This window comes from Bos javanicus, chromosome 18 (genome assembly GCF_032452875.1).
Source record: "Bos javanicus breed banteng chromosome 18, ARS-OSU_banteng_1.0, whole genome shotgun sequence".
Taxonomy (NCBI): domain Eukaryota; kingdom Metazoa; phylum Chordata; class Mammalia; order Artiodactyla; family Bovidae; genus Bos; species Bos javanicus.
The window spans coordinates 48,371,636-48,398,297 of NC_083885.1; the positions used below are offsets into that span (position 1 = coordinate 48,371,636).

A 26,662-nucleotide genomic window follows, 5' to 3' on the forward strand; every position below is an offset into this window, starting at 1 on the left:
AACACTCAGGAGTTCTGCCCCCTTTGGTGAGCAGTTTGACCTCACTGAGCCTGTTTCTTCATCTGTAAAATGGGAATTTAAGGACTTGGCAAGATGATGATGTGGTTTAGTCACTCAGTCATGTCCAACTCTTTGTGACCCCACGGACTATAACCTGCCAAGCTTTCCTGTCTGTGGAATTCTCCAGGCAAGAATACTGGAGTGGGTTGCCATTCCCTTCATCCAGGGGATCTTCCCAACCCAGGGATCCAACCTGAGTCTCCTGCATTGGCAGGTAGATTCTTGACCACTGAGCCACCTGGGCTAGGTCTAAACGTATCCAACACAGAGCTGCACGGATATCACATGCAAGAGAAGGGAATACGATTAACAGCCACTCTGATGCAAAAGAAGAAAATAACTTTCTTTTGGGGTAAGAGATGACAGAAGCTTCAACAAAGGCAGTGTGGATGGGAAGGAAACGGAAGAAGAGGACTTGAGACTGACTCTGGAGGATGAAGTGGGGACGAGACGAGACCAAGGCAACATCTAAGAGTTCAGCTTGGAGGACTCGGTGGGTGGTGAGGCCTTCGCTGGCAGAGGGACCTGGAAGGAGGAAGACATGGGGTGACGTGGGGAGTGTACAGTGTTCAGGTTCACTGCGGGGAGAGCCTCTCCCCAACGTGTCAAAGCAAAGTTTCCTTAGCTCATTCTGAGAGGTCGCCCTTTTGATGAGTGGAATTTACTCCAATATTTATTAATAGTATCTGATCTATTTGGCCTTATTCTTGACATCTTATAGTTTTCTTTCTGTTTTTATTCCTAAACTCACTTTTTCTTTTGTACTAGGGGTTACCCCTTCCCCTCCCTGCCAACATACTGAAATTGCTGTCAACATTAAATATTAACCCATATCTACACCCTCCTGCCCAAGCACTTGAGGAGTTTTGCCTCGTTTCACTTTTCCTTTGCTTCCCCATGTCTATCTGGGTTCCTCCAGGCAACCAGGCTGGTCTCCCCGTATCCAGTTGGGGGTAGGGGGCAGTTCCTCCTCACCGTCTCTGGTTCCCAGGAGGGGTGTGGGGACTCTGTCTGGGTCCAAGCATGGCGAACGTGGCACCCAGTCTCAGGTTCCAGGGATAGCGTGTAGGAGAGATTGTCCTCGGAGCCTGTGTGCAGGGGCGCAGGTGGGAGGGACATAGGTATGATGGGAAAGGCCTCATGACCTCAGAATGAATCCCCATCCGTCCATCAGGCCCCCCTTCCCAGGACTGCCACACCTTGGGTCTTACCACAGCTGGCCTGGGGAACTGGAGTGGGTGGGACAGGGGCTTCTGGGGGACTCGCATCGCCCTTGGCCCCTGGCCTCTTCTTACACTCCACCTTCACTTGGTCTCTGCAGTGTCTGTGGCAACACAGCCCACAGTCTGGGGGAAATTCAGAGGTTAGTGCCAGAGGCCCAGTCCACGTCCCCCATTCTTCCAGCTTGGAGGTCCTAGATCCCCTTTCTCTACTGATGCTCCACTCACCCCGACAGCGGTAGCCTTGCTTGGTGACACCCCAAAGCTGGGAAGAGAGAGCAGAACAGGTTACCTAGGCTAGGAGAGGGAGAGCTGTGATTGGGGTAGGGACAGGGGCTGTCTGCAGGAAACCATCCAGGTTTTGGAAGTGCCCAAGGCTAGAGGCCTATGTGGAGTCTGGGAGACTCAAGGAATTTGGAGATTTGTCTCAAGTTTGGAGAGTCACCTATGATATGAGAATCGGACAAAATCCAGAGTTAATAAAACGTACATTCTATGGGCAAGGGTTGCGTCTGTTCTGTTTCCGCCTGTCCCCCTCCACCCCCGCCCACAGCCTATAACTGCGCCTAGCGCCCTGGAGGTGCTCAGTGTCTATTCAGTGAATTAAAAAAGTGAATTTGGAAAGCAATCCAAGGTTTGCAAATCGGTCTGGGTTTGGGAGTGAGAGATCTGTCCGTTCCACAGACTGGAGGACAGACTTCCAAATCCAACTGGTTTTGGAAATTGTAGAGTTTGAATCATTCAGGGCCTAGAGACTTGGGAGCCTGATTCAGTTTGCAGATAACCTACCCATTCAGTCCAGTGCGTGGATGCTCAGTTGTATCTGACTCTTTTCGACCCCATGGACGGTAGCCCGCCAGACTTCTCTGTCTGTGGGATTTCCCAGGCAAGAATACTGGAGTGGGTTGCCATTTCCTCCTCCAGGGGATCTTCCCAACCCAGGGATCGACCTTGTGTCTCTGGTGACTCCTGCATTGGCAGGCGGATTCTTTACCACTGTGCCACCTGGAAAGCCCTTATTATCCAGGGTTTGGCAATTATCCAGGATGGAGACTGGGATTTGGGCATTGTCGAGACTTCAGCATTATCCAGGGTGTAGGGAACAGCCATTATTTAGGGTTTCTGTGAAGTGTTTGTTGTTGAGTCGCTCAGTTGTTTCTGACTTTGTGACCCCATGAGCTGAACCACGCCAGGCTTCCCTGTGAAGTATGGGGACTATTTGAGGCTGGAGGATTTTCCTGAATATGGGCATTATCTGGGGCTTGGGGATTGTGAGCGCCACAGGGAAGGGTTGGCTTTCCCAGCCCAGGCTGTGAAGAGTTAGGGTGCTCCAGGAGGGGTCCCTCAGGGTGATGGTGGGCAGAATGCTCACGAAGCCACTGCAGCTGTTACAGAAGGTGGGCTTGCGGAAGGTGACCTCCTGGAAGGTGTGCAGGAAGGCCAGGCCCAGCTTGGAGCAAATGGCACTGGCCCGGAGCAGGTATCCTGTCAGCTCCTCACGGCTGAAGGAGCCGCTCCTGGGGGAGAGACTGCACTTTAGCAGGCCTGGCCCTGTTCTCCCAGACCCAGGAGCCCTGGCTACCCCATGTCCTCATCTTAAGGGAACCCAGGAGTCGGGAGGACCTACCCCTGGCAGGGGGGTGGGTGAAGCCCATGGCAGGCGAAGGGGAAGTTGCCTGAGAGTCGCTCAAAGTCCTCCTGAGAGATAGTGCCGCGGCCGTCAGGGTCATAGTTCTTGAACACAGACTTGGGAGGAGCATGGGAAGGGGAGAATAAGGTCAGATTAGGGTCCCCACCATTATCTTATTTTTTTAATCTTCTGTCCACACCCCATGGCATGTCAATCTTAGTTCCTTGACCAGGGGTTGAACCCACGCCCTCTGCATTGGCAGTGTGGAGTTGTGACCTCTGGACCACCAGGAAAGTGCCCGGGGTCCCCACAGTCTTAGATCCCTCCTCCGGCTCAGGGCACCTCCTCACCTCCACCAGCTGCTCCACGTGCCGACCCAGAGTGACCGTGTCAGGCTTAGGTGTCACACCAGGGGCCCACTCCACCACCAGGGGCGCCTTGAAGGGCGAGGGTGGCTGGGGCAGGGACAGAGGGGCACAGTTAGTCAGGGCAGAGGCTTGGGCTGGAGGTCAGAGGTCAGGGCTGGGGTCTCACCAGACTCTTGGGACAGCGGGGCTCCCGGGCGTAGGAAAGCTCATAGATCTCGTCCTCCGTGTAGAAGAGATCCAGGGAAAGCTGGGGATGGGCAGGATGTTAAGGACCATTCTTGTCTCCATCCTCCCCCTGCAAGCTAGGACTGCCCAGACCCCCAGTCTCCTCCTCTTTCCAAAACCCCTCTCTCCATGGTCCTCTCTCCCACTGAGCCCCCATTCACTCTCCATACCGCCGGCCTCCTAGTCCAGAAACACCATCTTCTCATTGAGGTGTTTTTTGTGTGTTGGTTTTTTTTGATCCTATTTAGAAGTGCAAACCTCTATCACTTTCCATTATCTGTTTCTGCTGTAATTTTCTCTATAGCACCTATTTTCTAGAAGACCATACGATTTACTTATTTACTTTTTTCACTGGCTCTCTCCCCCACAAGAAGTCAGCCCCACAAGACAGCAATTTTTTTTTTCCTGATGTGCACACTGCTGTGAACCTAAGTGCCTAAAGTAATGCCTGGCTCACAGCCGGTGCGCAATAAATATTTGGGCTGATGGCCTCAGAGCCAGCAAAGCATGGCAGCTTAGGCACCAATCATCAGAGGGCAGGACCAGCTTCAGAGGTAGGCCCCACACATAGAAGGGCCTTTGGTTCATTTAAGGCCCTGCTGTCACCCTCTTGAAATTCTCAAAAATTTCAAACAAGGAGCCCCACATCTTCAATTTCCTGGTGGTCCTGACTTAGGATCTGAAAGTCAACTTTTCAGTCTTTGACTACATGGTCCTCGAAATCCCAGTCTCTGTCAATTTATTGCTCTTTAGAAAGAAATCCTCTATCTTCCTATCTATCTATGTAAAATAAAATATAGCCAGGACTGCACATTTGCAGTCTTGGGACATAGTGTGATGGTTAACATATGTTAACCCTCATGTTCTGAAGCTGGCCTGCTGTGGGACAGGGGGCAAATGACCTCACCTCTGTGGGCCTCAGTTTCCCAGTCTGTAAATGGGCAAATAAGGGTCCCTTCCTTGTAGGCGTGTGAGGATGGAATGAAGTGCTCTGTTTAACATGGAGACTATTTAACATGGTGTCTGGCACACAGAAAATGATTAATAACATTATCTTTTTGCTTAGATTCCTGAATATGTTATAGCTTGGAATTTTGATCTGTTGGTGTGAGAAGCTCAGAACCTTGAAGTTTAGGAGAACGAAAGCCCAAAGCAATTCTGGAGCTAAGATCAATGGATATTTGAGTTCCTTGGCGAATTGGGGAAAAAACGTATTTTTAAAAATTTATTTATTTGGCTGTGCCAGGTCTTAGTTGTGGCATGTGGGATCTTTAGTTGTGGCGTGCAAACTCTTAGTTGCAGCATATGGGATCTAGTTCCCTGACCAGGGATCGAACCTGAGCCGTCCTGCATTTGGAACTTGGAGTCTTAGCCACTGAACCATCAGGCAAGTCCCTCAAAATGCATTACTTATATAGAGCTCATTGTGTTCCAGATACTACTTTAAGTACTCTGTGTGAACTGTATGAGTGATATTTACATGAATTATATTATTGATTCTTTTCAACCACTCTCTGAAGTACATCCTATTAGTATTCCCATTTTGCAGTTAAGGAAACAGGCTGAGGAGTTAAGTGACTTGCCTGAGATCACAGGAAAAAACAAGAACAAAACTTACAAGCTCTGGCTTCAAAACCCATGCATTCCAGGGCTATTCTACTATTCTGTCCTGATCCTCATCCATCAGGACCCTAAATCTCAGGGCCCTACAGGCGCAGTCTCTGGGAGCTCAACTGGGGCAACTCCGGGCAGCTCACCGTGAGCAGGTGCAGAAGGTCCTCACTGGCATTGCCCGGGGGGTGCTGTTGCTGCAGGGCTGCCAACTCCTGCAGCCGCAGGTAGAGGCTGTTGAGTTTGGGCAGGTGCAGGCGGCCATCAGGCAACCTGTCAGGCTGCGCCTCATTCAGGGCCACCAGATCCTTGAGGTGCACACCCAGGACAGGCAGCCGGAAGTCCATGCAGCCAGCCCAGGTACGGCGGTAACGGGCGTAGTTGTTGTGGGCTGCCAGGAGCTCTGTCAGCTCCAGCAGGGCCTATGTGGGAGGGGCATGGAATGGGGGAGGCTGGCATTGTTCCCCCAGCTCCCTGAAGGGGGGTGCCCAGCAGTCTGTGGTGTGGCTTCGGATCCCCAGGGGCCCAGTGGAATTTTGGACCTCTCCCCAAGCCCTTCCTGTCCCACACTGGCTTCAGCACTATCCAGACTGCTCTTTTTCTTGGGTCCCCATCTCAGAAAGGCCCCACTATCTCCCATTCCCCAGCCAAGAGTGATTTTTAAGAAACCCAACTCTGATCATGGGTGCTGTCATCTTTCCTAACTCCCCAGTGCCCTCTAGATAAAGACCAGACACCTTAGCTGGGCTTGCAAAAGACTCAACAGAATCCTCCCTGCCCCCCACCCTGGGGCATCTCTAGCCTAATATCCTGTCACGTCCTGACCTCAGCCACACACCAGACTCATGGATGACGTACTCTCCTTTAGACACTTTCTTAAGGGACACCCCAACCCATGCTCTCCCATGGGTAGCCCAAATGTTGGTATCCTTGGGGACATCATTTCACTCCCCACCTAGACTGCAAGTTCTCTGCTAGCATCTCTCATCTGTCTCCCTCCAGTGCTGCTCAGGACCAGACACTCAGGAGAGAGGTCAGCACCATGGGTGAAGAAGGAGGAAGAGTGACAGGGAGGACAAAGCCTGGGGGGCTGTCGGATTTGGAGGAGCAAGGTCTGCAGGTGGCTCCAGGGCTCCTGGGAAGGGGTGGAGGGGGTTGGGAAAAGTGTGGGGGTTCAGGGTAATTGATCACTGGAACTTTGAGGAGGGCAATAGGAGTTCACCTTGGTGCTGTCAGGGCTCAGGTGGGCGTGGGAGTCCTTGAGTCTGGAGATGGCACTATGACAGAGGCCGCCGGTGACTGCCATCAGCGTGTTGAAATTGTGCAACTGGAGGAGCTTCTAGGGAGGGAAGGTGATGCAGAAGTGGCGGGTACCACATGGAGGACAAGTAAATTGGGGGTTCAAGTGACAGCATCCCCCCAGCTGAGATGAAGTCTTAAGCATGCGTGGGGGGTTGCCGTGTAGGCATCAGATAGGTGAGATGTGTCAGGCAGGAGTGGGCCGCAAGCAGATATGTGGGCATTATCAGGGGGTCATGCAGATGATAGACTAATGTGAAGTCAGATGAAAGTGGGGGGAGTCAGGCGAGCATGGGGAGTTGGACCAGTTTGGGGACTCAACAGGTCTGTGTCAGGTGTGAAGGATTCAGAGAGAGGTTAGGGTGTCAGGCAACTAGGCGGTCTCTGCCCTGGGAGTCAGACAGGTGAGAAGGGGCAAGAAGGCCCGTGCTCTGGGCAGGAGTTAGGGGCCGGGCAGAAGTAAATGGGGCTAGAGTGATACTGAGGGGTCAGGTAGATATGAGAGGCAGGTGCGGGGTCAGCCAGTCACCAGGAACAATAGCCTCACCCTCCCCTTTTTCAAGTTTAAGAGCGGAGGTCGCTGGGGGGAGAAGGTGGGGCCAGGGAAGAGTAAGATGCTCAGACTGAGGAGACCGCAGGTAGAGGCCAGAACCTCTAAGTCTAGTGGGCCAAGGAGGGGAAGCAAGGCGAGGAAAGATGCCAGAGGAAGGGCGTGGTCTGCGAGGAAGTACGCAAGGGGGCGTGGCCACGCTGGGGGAAGGAGGGCTTCCCTTTTCTCCAGAAGGGAGGGAACCTAGGAGGAGGGGGGAGGGGAGAAAGGGGGTAGGGGGAGGAGGGAACGGCGGGGCCTAGGGAGACCTCAAGTGGTGGGGCCGGATGCTGTCACTGTCCTGAAGGGGCAGCTGGAGCCTAGGGACCGGGGAAGGGGATGACGCAAAGGTGGAGGCACGAAAGAGCCTCCTCTTCCGTTGCCCTGGCGACAGAATATTTGGGCATAGGGCTTGGCTGTCGTCACCTGCCACCTCTGGGACCAAGGAGTGGGGCCATGGCGGGTTTGCGTGGTGAAATCAAGGTCAGAGAAGAAGTGCCATCACAGTCCTGAGTTAGAACGATGGGACTGAGGCCTCTGGGGCATGGCCAGGGTGGGACGAGATGCGGCAGGGCGGGGCCAGGAGATGGTGACGTCACAGCCCGAGAGCCCCGCGGGGCAGGTGTTCAGAAGGCGGGCCTCACCTGTGCCACTTGGATGAACTTGTCCAGCACCTGTGCTCGCTGTGCAGGCCCGGGACGGCTCAGCACCATGACCTGCACCCAGCGGGACACGCTGTTGCTGAGACCTACAGATCCCTCCAGGGTCGGGCAGCCCCGCACAGAGCCCTGCAAAACGTAGTCCCGCAGGTCCTGGGGCTGGGGGAGAGGTGGGCGTCAGGGTGGGCCCTGGAAACCTCAGGCCCTAACCCTCACACTCCCATCCCCCAAGCAGTCACGACCTCCGATGTCCTAGCCAGGCCATCACATGTCCCTGACGTCACCATGGCCCCCTTTCATCTGAGGAGAAACGTTTAAAGAAAGCTGGGCACTATTCTGAGCCCTTTGTCACAACCTTACAGCAAGTTGATGAATAGAATACTATATGATTCCCATTTTACAGATGAGGTCATTGAGGCACAGAGAGGCTAAGTAATTTGCCCTGGGTCACACAGGCCCAAGTCACAGTGGGAACTCAGTCTATTGCCGTTAACGGTATACCTGACTTGTGTACAGAAGAGGATACAGAACTAACTGCTATTTGTTCTGCACAAGGGGTCAACATTACATACCCACATCCACTGCAGTGTACGCTCAGGAAATTTTCACATTAAGGAACCAGATCCCCACCTACCCTCAAAATGATGTCAAGATGGCAATAACTAAATACATATATAGTTTGAAAGTGAAGTCGCTCAGTCATGTCCAACTCATAGTTTGAAGCATTTTAAATAATCATTTGAGTAGGTAAAATATGTCAAACTATGCCAATTTCATATGGTTCAACTGTATGGCATTTACTCTGCCTCAGGCACTGATCCTATGAAAATGAGTGTTAGTCACTCAGTTGTGTCCGACTCTTTGCGACTCCATGGACTGTAGCCCACCAAGCTCCTCTGCCTATGGGATTCTACAGGCAAGAATACTGGATTGTGGTTCCCTTCACCAGGGGAAATTCCCTACCCAGGGATCGAACCCAGGTCTCCTGCATTGCAGGTGGATTCTTTATCATTTGAGCCACCAGGTACCTATGAGACAGGAACTAAGCCCCCCTTTTACAGAAAACAGGCCAAAGCACAGTGTATTTAAATGCTTCTCAAATAAATGAACAATTAATAAAAATATTTTGAGCACTTACTATGTGCCAGGCACTGTGACAAGCCTTTTAAAAATATTCATTTATTTGGCTGCACTGGTTCTTAGTTGCAGCATGTGAGATCTAGTTTCCTGACCAACGATCAAACCTGAGCCCCCTGAACTGAGAGCAGAGTCTTAGCCACTGGACCACCAGAGAAGTACCCTGTGATGAGCATTTTTAAATGGACATATTGATTTAATTTCCCCAACGAGCCAATGAAATATTATGACTTCCTTTTTTACACATGAGAAAACTGAGTCCCATAGAGGTTGAGAAACTAATTCAAAGTCACACAAGTAGGAAGGGGCTGATGGGATTTGAACCCTGGGGGCTCCGTATTGAGCCAGCTTAACTCATTTTCCGGTACCTGCTAGCACCCAAGTTTGACAGTTTGGGTCCTCTCAGTCCTTCCTGGCCCCAGCCAGGCCCTGCTCCACCCTAAGCCATCCCTAGCTGGGAGAAGAGGGGTCCTTACTGTGATAGCCTGGAAGGACCGGAACTCCAGGTAAGTGAGGTGCTCTGCCAGCTCCCCAGTCTCCAGATGGTCGAAAAGCAAGGACACTTTGCGCTTCTTGCCCAGGCCTGGGCTGCTCATGGGATGTGGGGGGCCTGGGCCACCCGGGCTAAGCCTGGGGGGAAAGAGAGGCAGCGTATTAGAGGGACTCAGGGTGGGAGGTGTTGGGGTGTGGGTGGGGAGGGAAAGGGGCTGACTCACCGACTGGAGAAGTCTCCTAGGCTCTGCTGGACTGAGTTACCCTCCTGCTCCACAGTGGCCCAGAAGCGGCCTATAACCTCTTCTAACTGGGGGTCCTGGTGCATCGTCTCAGGGTGTTGGGTCAGCCAGTACCTGCGGGGTGGTTTAGAGGCGGTGGGATGGAGCTGAGGGGAGGGACGCAGGTCTCTGAAAGCGGTCTCAGGCTGAGGGATCTCTAGGTGCTGGGCTTGGGGTGGTGACTCTAAATATGTACAGGGGGGCTCTCTGGAAGGCCAGGGTTCAGAGAGGCACCAGGCTGGAAGGAGCTCTGGGAGTAGGACTGGGGGCCTCTTAGTACAGGCTGAGGGATCTATGGAGGATAGACTGGGCAATCTCTGGGAAGTGGTTAGGAAGCAAAATAGTCAGGGTGGGTCTCAGGGGCTAGGTTGGGGGCTTATGGGATGACATTTTGGGGTAACAGGGTGAGCAGAGTCTTAGAAGCTAGGTGAGTATATGGGAGGTTTTAGGAATTTCAGGAATCTGAGCTGGAGGTCTTGGGGTACCAGATGGGAAAGGGTCCATAGGATCTGGTCAGGGGTCTCTAAGAGGTGAGGGTTCTCAGGAGAACTGGGAGGTTTTAGGAAAGAAGCCATGGGCTTCTCAGAAGTGGGATGTAGGGGAGTAGGACTGCATAGTCTCTGGGAAGTGTTTTTTTTTTTTTGCGGGGGGGGCAGCAGGGTGAAGATCCTGGGTCATCATGGGCGTAGAGTCTTGGCCCAGGCCTACCTGACCAGGTGACAGATCTGCAGCCGTCTCAGCTCCTGCGTGCTCCCTGTGGCCTCCTGGTACTTGAGTTCCGGTCAAGGCTCGGTCATCCAGCATCTCACACCTGACTGCTCACCCCGTCCCCACAGGTTCTCACGTCTCTGTCCTCCGCCCTCTACCCACTGCTTATGGCCCCAGGAGGATATAAGGTCAGCAGGCGGGCAGCAAAGTGGGCAGAAGGCAGCACCCAGCTGTGCATGGCAAGTACCATGTTGAGAACGTGGTCCCCGCGGCGCAGGCTGCCAGCTGAGTCTGCAGGCAGGAGAAGGGGACTCTGGGTCAGAATGGCCCCTGTTGGACAGCCTGGTTCAAACCCCAGTTCTACCAGTGACTCGTGTGTGAGCTCGGGCACACAACCTGGCCTCCTTGTGCTCCAGTTTCCTCATCTGGACTGTGCATGGACCAACATTGTGCCTGGCAAGTCATGCTGAAGATGGAAATAAGAGTCAGAACCCCAACCCACCCCTGCCCGCCAACCTGCCGCCCCATCCATGCAGGTCAGGAAAATGAAACACAGGTATCTCTTGTGTTCCTACTATAGTGATTGAGATTCATTCCACATACTCCTGCTTCTGTTTCTATACCCCTCAAACTGAGCCCGGAGAGAGGTGGGTGCTTGGCCCAAGCTCAGACTTGGGGGAGGCTGGCCAGGGAAGGGGAAGACTCACCAAAGGACTGAATGCATTTCTCCAGCAGCTCATCTTCACTGCAGCCACCCTCGTTCAGCATGCCCAGAGCCATGGAAGCCATGACCTTGCTGATTTCCCGGGGACTGGGGCATGTCTTGTGGCGGCGGGCCTGTCGGGGCCGGCCCCGCCCCCCTGTCTTGACTGGGCATTCCTGGTGGGACTTCCTGTGGGAACATCCCCTGGGGATTCATGGGAGCCCCTTCCTTTAGACAGACCCCTAGCATTCTTCTTGTCCCCAAAACCCCAAGGCATCCTGGCAGAAGCTTCCTAAAGGAAAGGGGCTGGCATTAGTCCTGACCTACATTGGATCCATAGGAGAAAACCCCAGTAGTCCAGATCATGGGAGCCATCTCCTACAGGTAAACTCCAAAGGAACCAGGGGGAAAACCCCTAAGGCTACCCTGATTGCCCCCCGAGGGAATCATGGGAGAAGACCTCCCAAGGACTAGTAAGGACCCACCAGGAATCATAAGAACTCTCCACCGGCCACTGCCCCTGAATTCCCCTTGACTATGTGGTCCCAAGACCTCATGGAAGAGACTTCCTGTTGGCAGACGGGTTACTCCAGACCTCCCAGAGAATCATGGAGAGAAGACCCCCAGAACTATTCTTGTCCTCCCTAGGGGGAATCATGGAAGGTTCTGCCTTCAGGGCCGCTCCTCAGAGTTCCTCTTTGCAGGGCTTCCCTGTTGGCTCAATGGATAAGAATCCACCTGCCAATGCAGGGGACTTGAGTTTGATCCCTAGACTGGGAAGATTCCACATGCCATGGAGCAACTAAGCATGCACTGAGCCCATGCACAACTACTGAAGCCTGTGTGCCTACAGCCCGTGCTTTGCAACAAGAGAAGCCACTACAATGAGAAGCCCGAGCACCCCAATGAAGAATAGCCCCCTGATCACTGCAACTAGAGAAAGCCAATGCAAAAAAGCAATGAAGACCCAGAGCAGCTGAACAATAAATAAAATTATTGAATTTTAAAAATTGGAAAAAAAAAGACTAGAAAAAAGAATTCCCCTTTGCCTTCCAACACCCACCCCTCCTTCCCTGAGCCCTCAGGAGGGAAGCAGACCCCTGAGATTTCATTTCTTTCTTCTCCCCCTCTCCTTGATCCCCACTAAGATGACAGACCCGTCTCCCAAGCCAGCCTTTCAGCAGGACTGAGTCTCAGCTATGAGCCTGGGTCTCTAGATTTGGAGCCTGGAGAGAAGATACGGGTGCAACGTGGCCTCACCAGGGCTCTTCAGAGCTGGGTGCGGTCCCTCGGGCTGAGGCAGCTTCAAGAAGTTTAAAAATAGCCCTCACTCTGCCCTTCGCCTCTCTGAGGCTCCTGTTCTAGTTGGGGAACGAGGGTAATGGGGAGACAGGGGTGGTGAAGGAAGGAGGGAGCAGAATCCAGGCAGAAAGCCTTGACTTCCACAGGAGTCAGATAAAACTGGGTTGGAAGGACTTCCCTGGTGGACCAGCAGTTGTCTCCAGGCTTCCACTGCCAGGGGCACAAGTTCAATCCCTGGTTAGGAAACTCACCTCCTGCTTGCCTCAAGGCCAAATAAAAAAAAAAAAAAACCCAAAAAAACTGGGTTGGAGAAATTTGTGCTGGCTGTGTAACTTTATGTAAATGACATCATTTCTCTGGACCTCAGTTTCCTCATGTGAAAAATGAGAGTCATCTTGGGACCTTCCCCAGGAATTTATTATGAACATTCAATGTCCTGCTCTTCAAAAGTGCTAAATAAGGGATTAAGTTTGCTGAGACTGTTAAGTGGCCAGGGGTGGGAAAGTTAGATTTGAGATGCAGAGAGAGAATGTGATGGAGCAAACTGAAAGCCAGGCTAGGGGGATGGGGATGAACAGAAATTGGGAAACCCCCATAACAAGGGCACTGCTATGACCCACTGTGTACTGGGCAGAGAGGTAAACACCTATCTATAGATCAGGAATTTTCAAAGGAGGTCCAATCCCAACAGCATTACCTGGGAACTTCACATAAATAGAAATTCTCAGCCCCCACCTCAGATCTACAACATCAGACACCTTGGAGGTGAGCCCAGAAGCCTGTGTTTTAGAAGACCTCGGTGGCTCTGATGTGTGCGCATGCTTGAGAGCCATAGGTCTAGGCTGTACCACTGAGGGCTTATGAGCCAGTCTGAGGAGGGACTATGACTCTGAAGAAGCAACTGAGGCACAGAGTGGGCAAGTCTGTGTGACTAGGGTCACACAGCGAGAGAATGAGGCAGCTAGGTCTCCACCACTAAACTCATGGATATTATAGGGGAGGGGACCTTTTGCCATCAGAGACAAACCGGGGGAGGAAGGAGAAGCTGCCCAAGCTAGGGATGCAGCCACCATTGCCCCTGTGAGGACAGGAGGGCAAGCTTCTCCAGGTTATAGGAAGCCTTCTCTAGAACCTGCGGGCATAAGCAGCTGCTAGGCCCTTACCTTCCGACTGTCTGCCCCCGGGGGACAGCCAGGAGTTGCTTAGGCAGGGAAGCCGCCTTGCCCCTCGGCACACTCCCCTCCCCTAGGGTAGGGCCCTGCAGGAGTCTGGAGTTTCCAGTCCAGCGGGCAGCCAAGAAAACCCCCGGGAGGACAGAGACACCCAGCCTAGAGAGCCAGGATGATTGAGGGGCGTGAAGGGTGCGGGGGAGAACGGGATCAGAGCAGCTCGAATTCCAGCAGAGCAAGGATAAGACAGCCGCCCGAGCCAACAGCCCCAGCCTGAGCTTTCTTTGGACACCCCGAAGCATCTTTCTACCTGGCGCCCCCTGCTTCTGCGGCGGCTGCGAAAGTAGCTGGACACCGTGCCCCCCCCTCGTCAGAACCTCCCCGACCTTCCCCCTGCAGCCCGAGAGAGACCCAGGGGCTTACGGAGCTCCGGGTCTCCTTGGGGAGGGTCCTCTCACCTCTTGCTGTCTTTCCTGTTCATGCTTCCTGGCGGGGAAGGGGGGTCTTATAAGAGTGAGGCTCAGCTCCTCCCCCCTCACCACAGCTCCATCTTCTTAGCCCCTTGGGAGCTGGGGCCTCCTCGGCGGCGCTTGGGAAGGAAAGAGGAACTGCCCCTCCCCACCCAGCCCCAGGCCAGGGGGAAGGAAGAGGCTGGGGAGAGACCAAAGGTCCCCCCTCCCCCCACTTGGGGATCCCTTCAGGCTGAGGTTTCCGGTGCTGCCGGCCCCCACCCCCAATCACCCGGCGGGCTCTCTCTATCTCCCCCATCTTTCGATCTCCAGACCCGTGATTCTCTGTTCTGTCACTGTCATGCTTCAATAAAAGCCCTTTTTAAAGAAAATGTGCCTAATATGACACATTTATGTACACACACTCAAAAGAAAAGTCTGTATTTCTGTAAGGACATACTTAACGTCTAACAGTGCACAGAAGTTTGACTGGAAAGTCACAAGACATGGTATTTTGTATATTTCTTCTTCTGTTTCTTTTATTTCTAGCTTAGTTTTAATGCCATTTGTGCCCCCAGAAAACATTTTCACTCTATTCCTTTTATTGTAAGAAAACCTCATGTAGCATCTACTGTATGCCTCACACTGTTGGAAGGGCTTATATTAACTCATTCAATTCTCACACAATCTTAAAGACTGTTATTATCAAAACGTTGCAGATGGAAGCTAACCCCCTGGGAGCCCCCACCCTAGCCCACTGCCCCTCTTAGGCAGGGCTGACACATGGTTGGCTTTCATCTGACCTGTTGGCTGCGAGTTTGTTTAAATACATAGAAACATGCTCATAGAAACAGACTTTTCTTTTGAGTATGTGTGCTTTTTTTTCGTTTACCTAAATGTGTCATGTTGACATATTTTTAAATGAAAGTACAAAAAAGAGTCAAATCATAAGTGTTTAGGTTGCTGAACGGTGACAAACTGAACACGTCCATGTGACACAAATCAAGGGAGAGCATGTTTCTGTTTCCCATAAGCCCCCTTGTGTTACCAGCAGCCTAATTTCTAGCAAAGTGGTTTTGCCTGGTTTTGAGCTATGTATAAACTGAATCAACTATCTTGTCTGGCTTCCTTCATTTCACCTGGTGTCTTTGTGATTCTTCTGTATTGTATTTAGTTGTAGCTCATTATTTTGGTTGCTGTATAGTCTTCCATCGTGTGATTAGTTCATGATCTATCGATTGGTTTTTCTGTCATGGACATTTGAGTTGTTTCCAGTTTGGGGCTGCTGTGAATAATGTTGCTGTGATCATTCTATCCCTGTCTTTTGGTGAACGAAGCAGTGCGTAGTCCTGTAGTGTAGATACCCGGGAGTAGAGTAGTAGTTGCAGTATGATTCTGCCAAACTTAGTAAGTGAGTCCATTCAACCAAAGCTCTCATATAAGTCTATTTTTAAAAATATTTACTTATTTGGCTGCACCAGCTCCTAGGTTGAGGCATATGGAGTCTAGTCCCCTGACCAGGGATTGAACCCAGGCCCCTGCATAGGGCGTGCAGAGTTCTAGCTATTGGACTACCAAGGAAGGTCCTAGAAGTCTATTTTTGTTCCTTTCTTTTTTCCACTGAGAGAAGTCACCATGGATTTTTTTTTTTTTTTCCAGACTGGAACATTTAGACAAGTACAGAGTGCATTCTCTTTAACTTTTCCATTCCACGCCATGTGATACGGTTTCAGACCCTCTCCTCCGTTTTCCTCCTCCAGCATTTTCTCTTCTCTCTCCTCTAATCTCAAGGATGCTCTCCGTGATGTGCTGTTTGTGACTCTCAGCCAATCTCCTCAGCACCTGCTTCACACAAGGTGATGTAACGGCCCTGACTGAACTGAGCTCATAGTGAGAAAGTGTCTCCAGGCCTCCTGGACTCAAAGGAGGATCAAGGAGTGAGATTGGAAAGCTCTGGGCACTGGTATATACGTGTGTCACCCCGCCATGGCCCTCAGGGATGGTTAATACCAGCAATAACACCAGCAACCACAAAGGAAAAGACTTCTCAAGCAAACCACAAAAAACTTATGAGGCAGAAAAGGGTGCATTTAATAACATCCAAATAAAGATTTCTTTTAATTGAGGACACTGTGGAACAAATATCAAATGACAGAGAGGAAAAACTATATTTAAAATGTCTAAAATCAATGAAAGGAGCTTCCCTGGTGGTCCGGTAGTTCAGAATCCACCTTCTAATGCAGGGGGCGCCGGTTTGATCCCTGGTTAGGGAACTAAGATCCCACATTCTGCGGAGCAACTAAACCTGTGTACTACAACCACTGAGCCCCTGTGCTCTAGGGCCCATGCGCCACAGCTAGAAAAAGCCCGCACGCTGCAACAAAGACCCAGCAAAGCCAAAAATAAAAAAGTAAAATCAATGAGAAGAATATCCAGAATGTATATAAAAAAGGAATAGCTGCAAGTCAGCAAGAGAAAAAGATAGCCACTCTGGTAGAAAACTGGGCAAAGAGGATGAGCAGGTGAGGAGGAGACCCAAAACTCTGACAGGCACCTGAGCAGATGCTAGAAATTATTGGTAAGGGATCAGGGAAGGGCAAATTGAAAGAACATTGAATCATCCTATCGGTCTGGCAAAAATTAGGACTTGGAAAAATGCCAAGTAGAGGTTGAGACTGTGGGGACCTCGGGACCCTCCTTGTACTGATAGCAGACAGCCATTCCTGAGGGCCACTTGGCACGGAAAGTGAAAGTGTTAGTCATTCAGTCGTGTTCAATTCTTTTCAGCCCCATGGACTGCAGCCCACCAGGCTTCTCTGTCCATGGGATTCTCCAGGCAAGAATAATGGAGTGGGTTGCCATTCCCTTCTCCAGGGGACTTTCCCGACCCAGGGATTGAACCCGGGTCTCCCGAATTGCAGGCAGCTTCTTTACTACCTGAGCCACCAGGGAAGCCCCAGCTTGGCAATATGGTCAAATCAAACGTGTACATGGAGCTGTGACCCCCTCACTTAGCTCCTGGATGTGCATCCCTCGGTTCCACTCAGGGACATATACTAGGACGTTCACCACAACATTATTTGGGGAGAGCTGGGGGCAACCTGGGTGTTACCTTCCCAGATGAGAGGGTGAATAAACAGAAGCAGACAGTCACGAGAAGGGCCTGCAAAACTCCCACAGGCATAGACAAGGTGTCCACAGAGCAACATGGGTGGGTCCTAAGACACGTAATGATGACTAACAGGAGAAAGAAATGCTATTAATATCTTATAATATAAAGCCCAATGACATAGAATAATTTTCTGTTATATACACAATTCTAAGGAAAATCTTAGATACTTAATATACAAGTGTGCATTAAATAGTGTACAATAGATAAACATATAATTGGTTAACAATTATATTAGCCTAAATATCTAATTATATAATATGCATTATGTCATCCAACGATGTGGTACAAGCTTGTATGCCATATAGTACAGTTGTATCAGTAAATCGATATTATGTAACATGTAGCAGTCTATTATACACAACTCTCTAGGTATCAACATAATTTTATTGAACTGCAAGATATTGTTTTGTATAGCTTAATAGATACCATTTCATGTTAATAATATATTTTTTTCGCTTCACCATATGGTGTGTGGGATTTTAAATCCCTGACCAGGGATCGAATTTGTGCCACCCGCAGTGTAGGTGCAGAGTCCTAACCACTGGACCACCAGGGAAGTCCCCAAAATATATATTTTTAAAATATGTATTTATTTGGCTGCACTGGGTCTTAGTTCCAGAACCTTTTAGTTGTGGCATGCAACTCCTGGATGTGGCATGTGGGATCTAGTTCCCCAACCAGAGATTGAACACTGGGCACCCTGTATTGGGAGCACAAAACCTTAGCTACTGGACCATCAGGGAAATCCCCCAATAATAATTTTAATAGATCCTTAAATCAATCAGTTACCATGTGGTAGGCTCTAATTGGTTTCCTCATGGAATCTTCACAATCCTAAAAGGAGGGAACTATCCCAAATTAATCTAGTGGACAAATGAAGAAACTGAGACCCAGAGGCAAGAAGTTAACTGCCCAGCAGGAGGCCTAGGTGTGTGTGGGATCCTACTTTGGGACTTAAGTCCCCACAGGAGCAGGAAGGAGCTGGTTGCCCCCCTCAGGGTTCCCCAACTTACAAAGCCCAGGGCACTCATCTGCATAAAGTGTGGCCCAACTAGTGGCCATGGGTGGCTCAGGCAGCCCCTGGTGAGATGAGGATTAGTATTCTGGGGGATGTAGCCTGGCTCTGCTAAAGTGTCTTTTTGCTATAACTAAGAGATTTTATGCAAATAGAGAGACAGTATAGTAAAATGGTTAAGAACCTTGGCTCTGGGTTCAAATTCCTGGCTCAACCTCTGTGTGAGCTTGGGCAGGTTGCTCTACCTCTCTGTGCTCAGCTTATCTGGAAAATGAGCATTATAAAAGTACTGACTTCCCAAGATTATTGTGAGGAATACAGTCATTGCTCAGCAACTGCAGAGGCTTGGTTCCCAGACCCCCTTGGAAAGTCTGTCCCGTTTTATATAAATGGTATAGTATTTGCATGTAACTCACATATATCCTCTGCTGCTGCTGCTAAGTCAGTTTAGTCGTGTCTGACTCTGTGCGACCCCATAGACAGCAGCCCACCAGGCTCCACCGTCCCTGGGATTTTCCAGGCAAGAACAATGGAGTGGGTTGCCATTTCCTTCTCCAATGCATGAAAGTGAAAAGGGAAAGTGAAGTCGCTTGGTCGTGTCCGACTCTTCTCGACCCCATGGACTGTAGCCCACCAGGCTCCTCCATCCATGGGATTTTCCAGGCAAGAGTACTGGAGTGGGGTGTCATTGCCTTCTTCGCATACATCCTCTGGCAACATTTAAATAATCTTTGTGCGTGTGTGCTAAGTCGCTTCAGTCATGTCTGACTCCTTGCAACCCTATGACCTGTAGCTCACCAGGCTTCTCCGTCCATGGGATTCTCTAGGCAAGAATACTAGAGTGGGTTGCCATGCCCTCCTCCAGGGGATCTTCCCGATCCAGGGATCAAACCCAAGTGTCTTATGTCTCCTGCAGTGGCAGGCGGATTCTTTACCACTAGCACCACCTGAGAAGCCCAAATCATCTTTAGATTATTTATAATACCTAATACAGTGTAAATGCTATGGAAATAGTTGCAGGCCTGTGCCAAATTCAAGTTTTGCTTTTCGGAAACTTCTTGAATTTAAATGCATGCTCAGTCTCTTCAGTCATGTCCGACTCTGTGCAACCCTATGGACTGTAGCCTGCCATGTTCTTCTGTCCATGGGATTCTCCAAGGCAAGAATACTGGAGTGAGTTGCCATGCCCTCCTCCAAGGGATCTTCCCGACGCAGGAATTGAACCCACTGAGTCTCCTGCATCTTCCGCATCACAGGCGGATTCTTTACCGCTGAGCCACCCAGAAAGCCCCTGAATTTAAATATATATATATATATAATTTAAGTATATGTATATAATTTACATACAGTTGGTTGAATCTGCAAATAGGAAACCCACAGGTATGGGGGGCAGCTGTACTTCATTTATTTAGGTCGTGTCCTTAAAACCATGCATGGCAAGGACCACACATGTTCAATTTCCCCTCTAAACAATGTAAATAATGACAGGATTGTTGTGAGAACTAAAAAATGACATGCAGGAACAGGTCCTAGCTCAGGGCCATTAATGCAACAGGTACACAAAAGACATCTGCTCTGGCTAGTACTCCTTCCTCATCAGTTTTTATAGTAGTGATAATGAAGATGATTTTCCTTGTATAGGGAGTTTTTAAATACAATTTTAAAGATTATTTCCATTTACAGTTATTACAAAATATTGGCTATATTACCCATGTTGTATAATGTCCTTGAGCCTGTCTTGCACCCAACAGTTAGTACCTCCTACTCCCCTCCCCTTCATTGCCCCTCCCACCACTAGTAGCCACTAGCTTGTTCTCTGTATTTGTGAACCTTCTTTTTTGTTATATTCACTAGCTTGTCGTATTTTTTAGGTTCCACATGTAAGTGATATCATACAATATTTGTCTTTCTCTGTCTGACTTATTTCACTTAGCATGCTGCTGCTAAGTCGCTTCAGTTGTGTCCGACTCTGTGCGACCCCATAGACGGCAGCCCACCAGGGTCCTCCATCCCTGGGATTCTCCAGGCAAGAATACTGGAGTGGGTAGCCATTTCATTCGCTTAGCGTAATACCATCCAAATCCCTCCATGTTGCTTCAAATGGCAAAATTTCATTCTTTTGTTAATGACTGAATAGTATTCCATTGTGTATATGTACCACATTTTCTTTGTACATTCATCTGATGATGGATATTTAGGTTGCTTCCATCTCTTGGCAATTGTAAATAATGCTATGAATACTGGGTGCATGTATTTTTTTTTTGAATTAATGTTTTTTTGCTTTTTTCGGATACAAACCCAGGAGTAGAATTGCTGGTTCATACGGTAGTTCTATTTTTAGTTTTCTTAAGAAACTTCCATACTATTTTCCATAGCAGCTTCACATGTATTGGTACAGTTTTAAGTGCTGGAAATAATCTAATTTAATACTTGCAGCAGCCCTGTAAGGTAGGTGCTATTAATATCCTCCTTATTAATTGAGGAAACTAAGCACAGAGAGGTGAAGTGACTTATCCAAGGTCACACAAAGGAGTGGCAAGGCAGGAATTTGGATCCAGCCCGGCTTATTCTTAATCATTGTGTGTGATGCTTTCTTTTTAAAAATTTTTAAATTTTCATTATTTATTTATTGGCTGTGCTGGGTCTTTGTTGCTGCATGGACTTCTCTAGTTGCAGCCAGCGGTGGCTACACTCTAGTTGTAATTTGCGGGCTTCTCATTGCAGTGGCTTCTCATTGCAGTGGCTTCTCTTGTTGCAGAGCATGGGCTCTAAGGAGCGGGTTTCAGTAGTTGCGGCACATTGGCTCAGTAGTTGCAGCTCCCGGGCTTTAAAGTACAGTCTCAGTTGCTGTGACTCATGGACTTAGTTGCTCCGCAGCAGCTGGAATCTTCCTGGACCAGGAATCGAACCCGTGTCTCCTGCCTTGGTAAGCAGAATCTTTACCAGAGCCACCAGGGAAGCCCTGTATGATGCTTTTTAAAGCCAGGAGAACCGGGTGCTCATTCCGACTCTGCTGTGTGACATCAAGCAGGGCCTTCACCACTCAGAGCCTCAGTTTGCTTTCTGTGAAATAAGAGAATGATGGCACTATGGCGTAGAAGGACAGAGGGTAGCTACCTTATAGACACTCCCCCTGAGCTTCCTCACCCCAAGCACACCTTTGGCAGAGGTTTGGAGTCTGCGGGCCGGGCACCGTCTAGGGGCGGGGCCTTGGTCGCCCTGGTCCAATGGGAGCCCGGGGGCGGGGACCTCCTCCCAGCTCTGTCCAGCACACGAGTCCTCCACGCAGTTCCATCTACCCCGCGGGTGCCTCTGTTGTCCCCAGAGGTCTCCGACCCCAGCCCGCCCCCAGCCCACCCGCCCGGCCTTCAGCCCCCTCCTCAGTCCCCGACTTCAGACCGACTTCAGACGCCTCGGGCTTCGACATCATGGGTGACGGAGGAGAGGGCGAGGATGAGGTCCAGTTTCTGCGGACGGTGCGTATCTCTGTGTTGGGATCTCTGGGACTGTCTCTCGGGTCCCTCTGAGTGTCTCTGTCTCTGAACTCTCTGCCCTGATTGCTTGTGGTCACTGAGACTCACGATATCTTCCTCTATCCCTGTGGGTGACTGTCACTCTTTCTCTTTCTCTCTCAGTCTTCCCCTACCTTCCTTGCCAGAGAACCAGCAGAATTTGGGACTGCAAAATGGGGAGTGGGGGTGTCTTCTGCCACCTTCTCTGACACTAGCAATTTGTCCCAGAGAACGGGGCCGCTGAGAGAGCACCCCCCTCCCACCTCTCTGGAAGCAGGCACTTGGGGAAGGTGGTTCTAATTCCTGAGCTTAATTTAGCTGTCCCCCTCCCCCCCCCCCACCTAGCCCTAATTCTCTTCTTGCTTCAGACTCTGACCTATTTAAATTCTTGGGAAGGGGGCTGGTGTGGGTTGACAGACCGAACTCCTTTGAACTCCCAGCCCTGGAGGGTCTCCTGAGGGTCCCTCTGGTTCTGGGTCTTCTTTCTTCCCCCACTTGGTCTTCAGAGGAGGGTCAAATATGGATGCTAATGGTCTCTGGGTGGTGTCTCTCCGGATCTGTCTCTTTGGGTTGTCTGCACCTCTGTCTCTCTCCATCTCTGTCTCCCTGTCTCTGGCTTTGTTCTTCAGCTTCAGGCCATCTGCGTTTCACACTGCGTCTTCAGTGTCAAAGACTGTGTCTCTCCCCACATTTCTGATCCTTGGTTGGCAGAGGGTGGGGGGGGGCAGGGCAGGGTACTGGAACAACAGGTGTCCCTCCCAGAATAGACCGTTTTTCTGGGGCCTGGGCAGGGGACAGGGAGAGAGAGGATGGAGGAGGGGCTGCCCATCTCAGAGTCCTTCCCATTTTTCCTCCCAGTGGTTCTGCTTGGTGTAGGGGTGTGAGGAGGGGAGGGGACGTTCTCAGTCCTGGGCCAGGTCTGCTGATCCTGCACTAGCCCTTCCCCACCCGCTCCCGGCCCTGGGAAATGCTGACACAGCATTCCGGCCCCAGAATAGGGCCCTGGTGAGCCAGCTCTGGTTTCCTGGGAGGGAGGAACAGCTGGGGCTGGTAGTGAAGGATGGGGACAGCTGGACATTCGGCCACGGGAGGAGGCCTAGCTTCACCCTAGACGCTTGCCCCAGCCCCAGCCCCTTAGCAGACATCATGGGTTGGGCTCTGCCCTGCTCCCCAGCCCTAATAAGACCATGGCCATGGCTATGAGCCCTTGAGCAGCCACTCTATGTCAGGCGCCATGCCCAGGGCCTCAACCTCCAGAGGCATCTAATTATATCCTTGCCGCTCTATCTTCTGAGGTAGGGCCCTATCTTTATCTCCCTGGGAGTTTTGAGGGAAACCGAGGCCTGAGTGGCAGAGTCACTGACCAAGGTCAAGGCCAGGAAGTGTCATCTCTGGATGCCCCTGGGTACAGCTCTCCTGCTTTCACAAGAGGAAAACTGGACTCTGACTTGCCTGGGTAGTCAGCGTTGGGTTCTAGAGGTTTGGCCTTGGCATCTCTTGGCCCCAGACTGGGTCCATTTTACTGAACTTTTTTGAGGTTATCAGGTGATTTTCTCAAACTCTCATCCCACTGGTAAGAAATATATTTTATATTGCAACCCAGTACATGCATCTATACACATGTATTATAAAAAGTCAACTTTGTTGAGTTATAATTGACAGGCAATAAATTGTACCCATTTTAGGTGTTATAGTTGACAAGCTGTACATGCCCATGTAACCATTATCATAATCAAGACATAGGATACTTCCTTTACCCCAGAAAGTTCTGTTGGGCTCTTTTCAATAATCATCCTGGCCATCTGCTTTATGTCACCATAGATTCCATTAGTCACTAACCAGTGTTTTGTGTAAAGTATATGCTCATTTGTCTTGCTTCTTTTGCACACTGTAATATTTTTGACATTAATCTATGTAGCATGTATTAAGAATTCATTCCTTTTTTGTTGCTAAGTATTCCTTTGTGAATATGCTGCAATTTGTTTATCGGTTCACCTGCTGATGGACATTGGGTTACCTCCAGTTCATGATACTATGCTCAAATTAGGTGCACTCACACACGCCTATTTTTAACTGAAACAAGTTTCATAAAATGTAGGTAGCCCTTAGAACACGAGGGGCATGCTGCTATTTTCTGTTCTTGCTCTACTTTTATTTCACTTTTTAAGCATGATGGCCATGGTCCCCAAATTCCTTTCATTTCCTTCTGATGCGTGGCAACATCCAGCCCTGCGCAGGCTGGGATTCATCAAAGCTTGGCCCAGGTCAGAACCTCCTGGGGGCTGGCTAATGGTCCAGATTCCCCGCTGACCCCAGAGCTACTGAATCAAGCTCTTGGTGTTGAGGGGGAGAGTAGGGCAGCTAGGAAGTTGCCTTTTTAACCAGCCTCCTCCCACTTCATTCTGATGCAGGAGAAAGTTAGAGAATCATTGGCATAGGGATTAGGCTCCCTGTCTCTGGTTTACATCTTGATTTTGCCATCTTCCTGTTTCCTAACTTTAGGCAAGTGATTTTTATTTTTCTTTCTGAGCCTCAATTTCCCAGTCTGGAAAATGAGTACAAAAATATGTACCCTAAGGGTTCAAGGGGTACATGCAAATATGCCTCTGAGCTCATCTCCCACTTTCTCCCTTACTCTTGAAGACAGCACCACCAGGCTGTCTCCCTTGCTTTTTCTATTTTTTTAATTATTCATTTATTTGGCTGCACCAGGTCTTAGTTGCAGCATGTGGGATCTAGCTCCCGGACCAGGGATCAAACCTTGGGCCCCCTGTTATTGGAAGCACAGAGTCTTAGCCAATGGACCACCGAGGAAGTCCCTCCTTTGCTTTTTCTGAACACTCTCAGCCCCAGGCCTTTGCACAGGCTGCCTCCTCTTCCTGGAACATTCTTCCTCCAGAGATGATCAGGCCTGATTCTTTCTTGTTATTCAGACAAGGTTCAGCTCAAATGTCATCTCCTTGCAGAGGCAGTCACTTCACCCCCCTCACTGATGTCATCTCTACCCCAAGAGCCACTCACTTACATCACCCTGAGTTATTTTTTCCATAGCACTTATTATTGAAATTAAAATTATAAATTGATTCACCTGTTTTTTTTCTTCACTGAGCAGCATGCAGGATCTTAGGTTCCCAGACCAGGGATTGAACCCATGCCCCCTGCAGTGAAAGCATGGAGCCTTAACACTAGACCACCAGGAAGTCCCTGATTCACCTGTTCATTACATCTCCCATAAGGATGTCAGTTCCACAGCCAGGGATTTTGCCTGCTTTATTTGCTGTTTTATATCCACACATAGTCAGTGTCTAGCACAGAGCAGATGCTCAGTGTTTATTAGATGCATGTAAAGCCCTGAGCATGAAGTCTAGCAGACAGCAGGTGCTTGATAAATGCAAACCATACGATCCTTTTGAATAGATAGCATACGCCCGGATGTCGGGGTTGGGGGTTATAGAACAGGGTAGTCCTGGGGCTCCTCCTCCCAGGCTGGATAGAAAGAAAGAGGGCTGTCTGTGGGGAGTGAAGCCCAGGATTTGCTGGAAGGACTAGGGGCTGTGTGACTTCCAGCAGGATGCCTAACCTCCTTGAACCTATTTCCTTGGCTGTAAAATGGAATAATCACTGCCTTACTTGGTGGTTAAACACTGAAGTCTCCATCAGTATTTCCCCCCCATCAGTTGTGATTGAAACCTCTGTCAGTAAAAATGTTGAGCATGCCCCTAAGTACATTTATATTAGTTATAAATGTAATATAGGCTACTCAACTAACATATCAAGAAGTAGTCTAGTGTTCTAAGAGTGAGGCATATTGGGAATTCCCTAGAGGTCCAGGGCTTTCACTGCCAAGGGCCTGGGTTTGAATGGGGAAAAAAAAAAAAAAAGCAGTGTGTGGCATATAGAGCCGCAGCATTGGGATCAAATCTCAGCTGTGTCATATTCCGGCTGTGTGACCTCAGGCAAGTCACTTCACCTCTCTGGGCCATGTTTCCACAGGTTCAAATACTAGGACTTATCTCAGAAGGTTGTTTATTTTACCTACATTTTAAATTTATTTCAAGCTTAGAGAAAAGTTGTGAGGTTAGCTCAAAGGACTCCCATGTAGCCTTCAGTCATTTTCCCCAGATGTTAAGATGCGTTCCCTTCCCTTCTCCTTCTCCCTCTCTCCAAATGTCTTTTCCTAAACTGTTTGAGAGTAGGTTGTGGACATGATAACCTTAACTCCTAAATCCTTCAGTGTCTGATTCTTAAAAAACAAGGGCTCTCTCTTACAAAGGGGAAGATGATGGCTCAGATGGTAAAGAATCCACCTGCAATGCTGGAGACCTGGATTTGATTCTTGGGTTGGCAAAATCCCCTGGAGAAGGGAATGACAACTCACTTCAGTATTCTTGCCTGGAGAATCTCATGGACAGAGGAGCCTGACAGACTACAGTCCATGGGGCCTCAAAGAATCAGATAGAACTTAGCACCTAACACTTGGTTATTGTTGGTGGTCTCTCACAAAACCACAGCACAGTTATCAAAATCAGATTTCATGGGAACTTCGCTGGTGGTCCAGTGGTTAAAACTCCACGATTTCAATGCAGGTGACATGGGTTTGATCCCTGGTTGGGGAACTAAGAGTCCACATGCTGTGCAGCATGGCCAAAAAATAAATAAAAATCAGGAGATTTACTATGGCTGTGATACCATCATCTAATTCACAGGCTGTACTCACCTGTCACCAGCTGTCTCTATACCATCTTTACATCTATACTCCCCTTTATCCAGGATCCAGTCCAGGCTCTGGCACTGCATTCAAGAGTCACTAGGCAGCACTCCTTAAATGATAACTACTATTAAAACAACACACAAAAGAAAAGTTAGAGAACACTGAGCTTAAAAGCCATTTAACTCCAGGCGCCCATATTTCCCATCCTTGTGGACCCCCACCTGGGAGTCCTCTGGAGCCACTTGGCGTGGGTGCGTGCTAAGTCACTTCAGTCGTGTCCAGATCTTTGCAACCCCATGGACTGTAGCCCGCCAGGCTCCTCTGCCCATGAGATTGCCCATGATTCCAGG

General features: G+C 49.8%; 2 protein-coding genes across 12 annotated transcripts in view; one reads left to right on the top strand and one right to left on the bottom strand.

Moving 5' to 3' along the window:
* Positions 1-379: 379 nt before the first annotated feature.
* RASGRP4 (RAS guanyl releasing protein 4) lies at positions 380-14,074 on the bottom strand. Of its 7 annotated transcripts, XM_061388130.1 has the most exons (17): positions 13,912-14,070; positions 10,987-11,171; positions 10,465-10,570; positions 10,280-10,342; positions 9,515-9,646; positions 9,275-9,428; positions 7,647-7,820; positions 6,337-6,453; positions 5,261-5,536; positions 3,445-3,525; positions 3,261-3,365; positions 2,908-3,026; positions 2,653-2,797; positions 1,509-1,545; positions 1,272-1,406; positions 1,036-1,148; positions 380-585 (listed from the first exon to the last, which is right to left on the bottom strand). In XM_061388130.1, exons 1-17 carry the CDS (start codon positions 13,932-13,934, stop codon positions 529-531), a joined length of 2,022 nt encoding a protein of 673 aa, XP_061244114.1. In that variant the 5' UTR covers positions 13,935-14,070; the 3' UTR covers positions 380-528. The 7 variants fall into 7 exon arrangements, 5 of the variants coding, with proteins under 5 accessions (XP_061244114.1, XP_061244113.1, XP_061244115.1 ...); XM_061388129.1 differs by having other exon boundaries at positions 1,272-1,545; positions 13,912-14,072; XM_061388131.1 differs by lacking the exon at positions 6,337-6,453 and having other exon boundaries at positions 1,272-1,545; positions 13,912-14,073.
* A 7,309-nt stretch (positions 14,075-21,383) lies between these two features.
* The window catches only part of RYR1 (ryanodine receptor 1), a 129,010-nt gene continuing 123,731 nt past the window's right edge, over positions 21,384-26,662 (top strand). For all 5 annotated transcript variants that reach the window (XM_061388165.1, XM_061388168.1, XM_061388166.1 and 2 more), the window contains exon 1: positions 21,384-21,565. In XM_061388165.1, the coding sequence (XP_061244149.1) occupies positions 21,518-21,565 (48 nt within the window). In that variant the 5' untranslated portion in view covers positions 21,384-21,517. The remainder of the gene's footprint in view (positions 21,566-26,662) is intronic.

What these genes read in the sequence shown, in the direction of transcription:
- RASGRP4 (XM_061388129.1), bottom strand. Translation starts at nt 13,934, where the DNA reads ATGAACAGGAAAGACAGCAAGAG. An exon ending in AACAGGAAAGACAGCAAGAG is followed by an intron (nt 11,172 to 13,911) that starts GTGAGAGGACCC and finishes ATGTTCCCACAG; the next exon opens with GAAGTCCCACCAGGAATGCC. An exon ending in TGAGCCCTGACAGCACCAAG is followed by an intron (nt 5,537 to 6,336) that starts GTGAACTCCTAT and finishes CCTCCCACATAG; the next exon opens with GCCCTGCTGGAGCTGACAGA.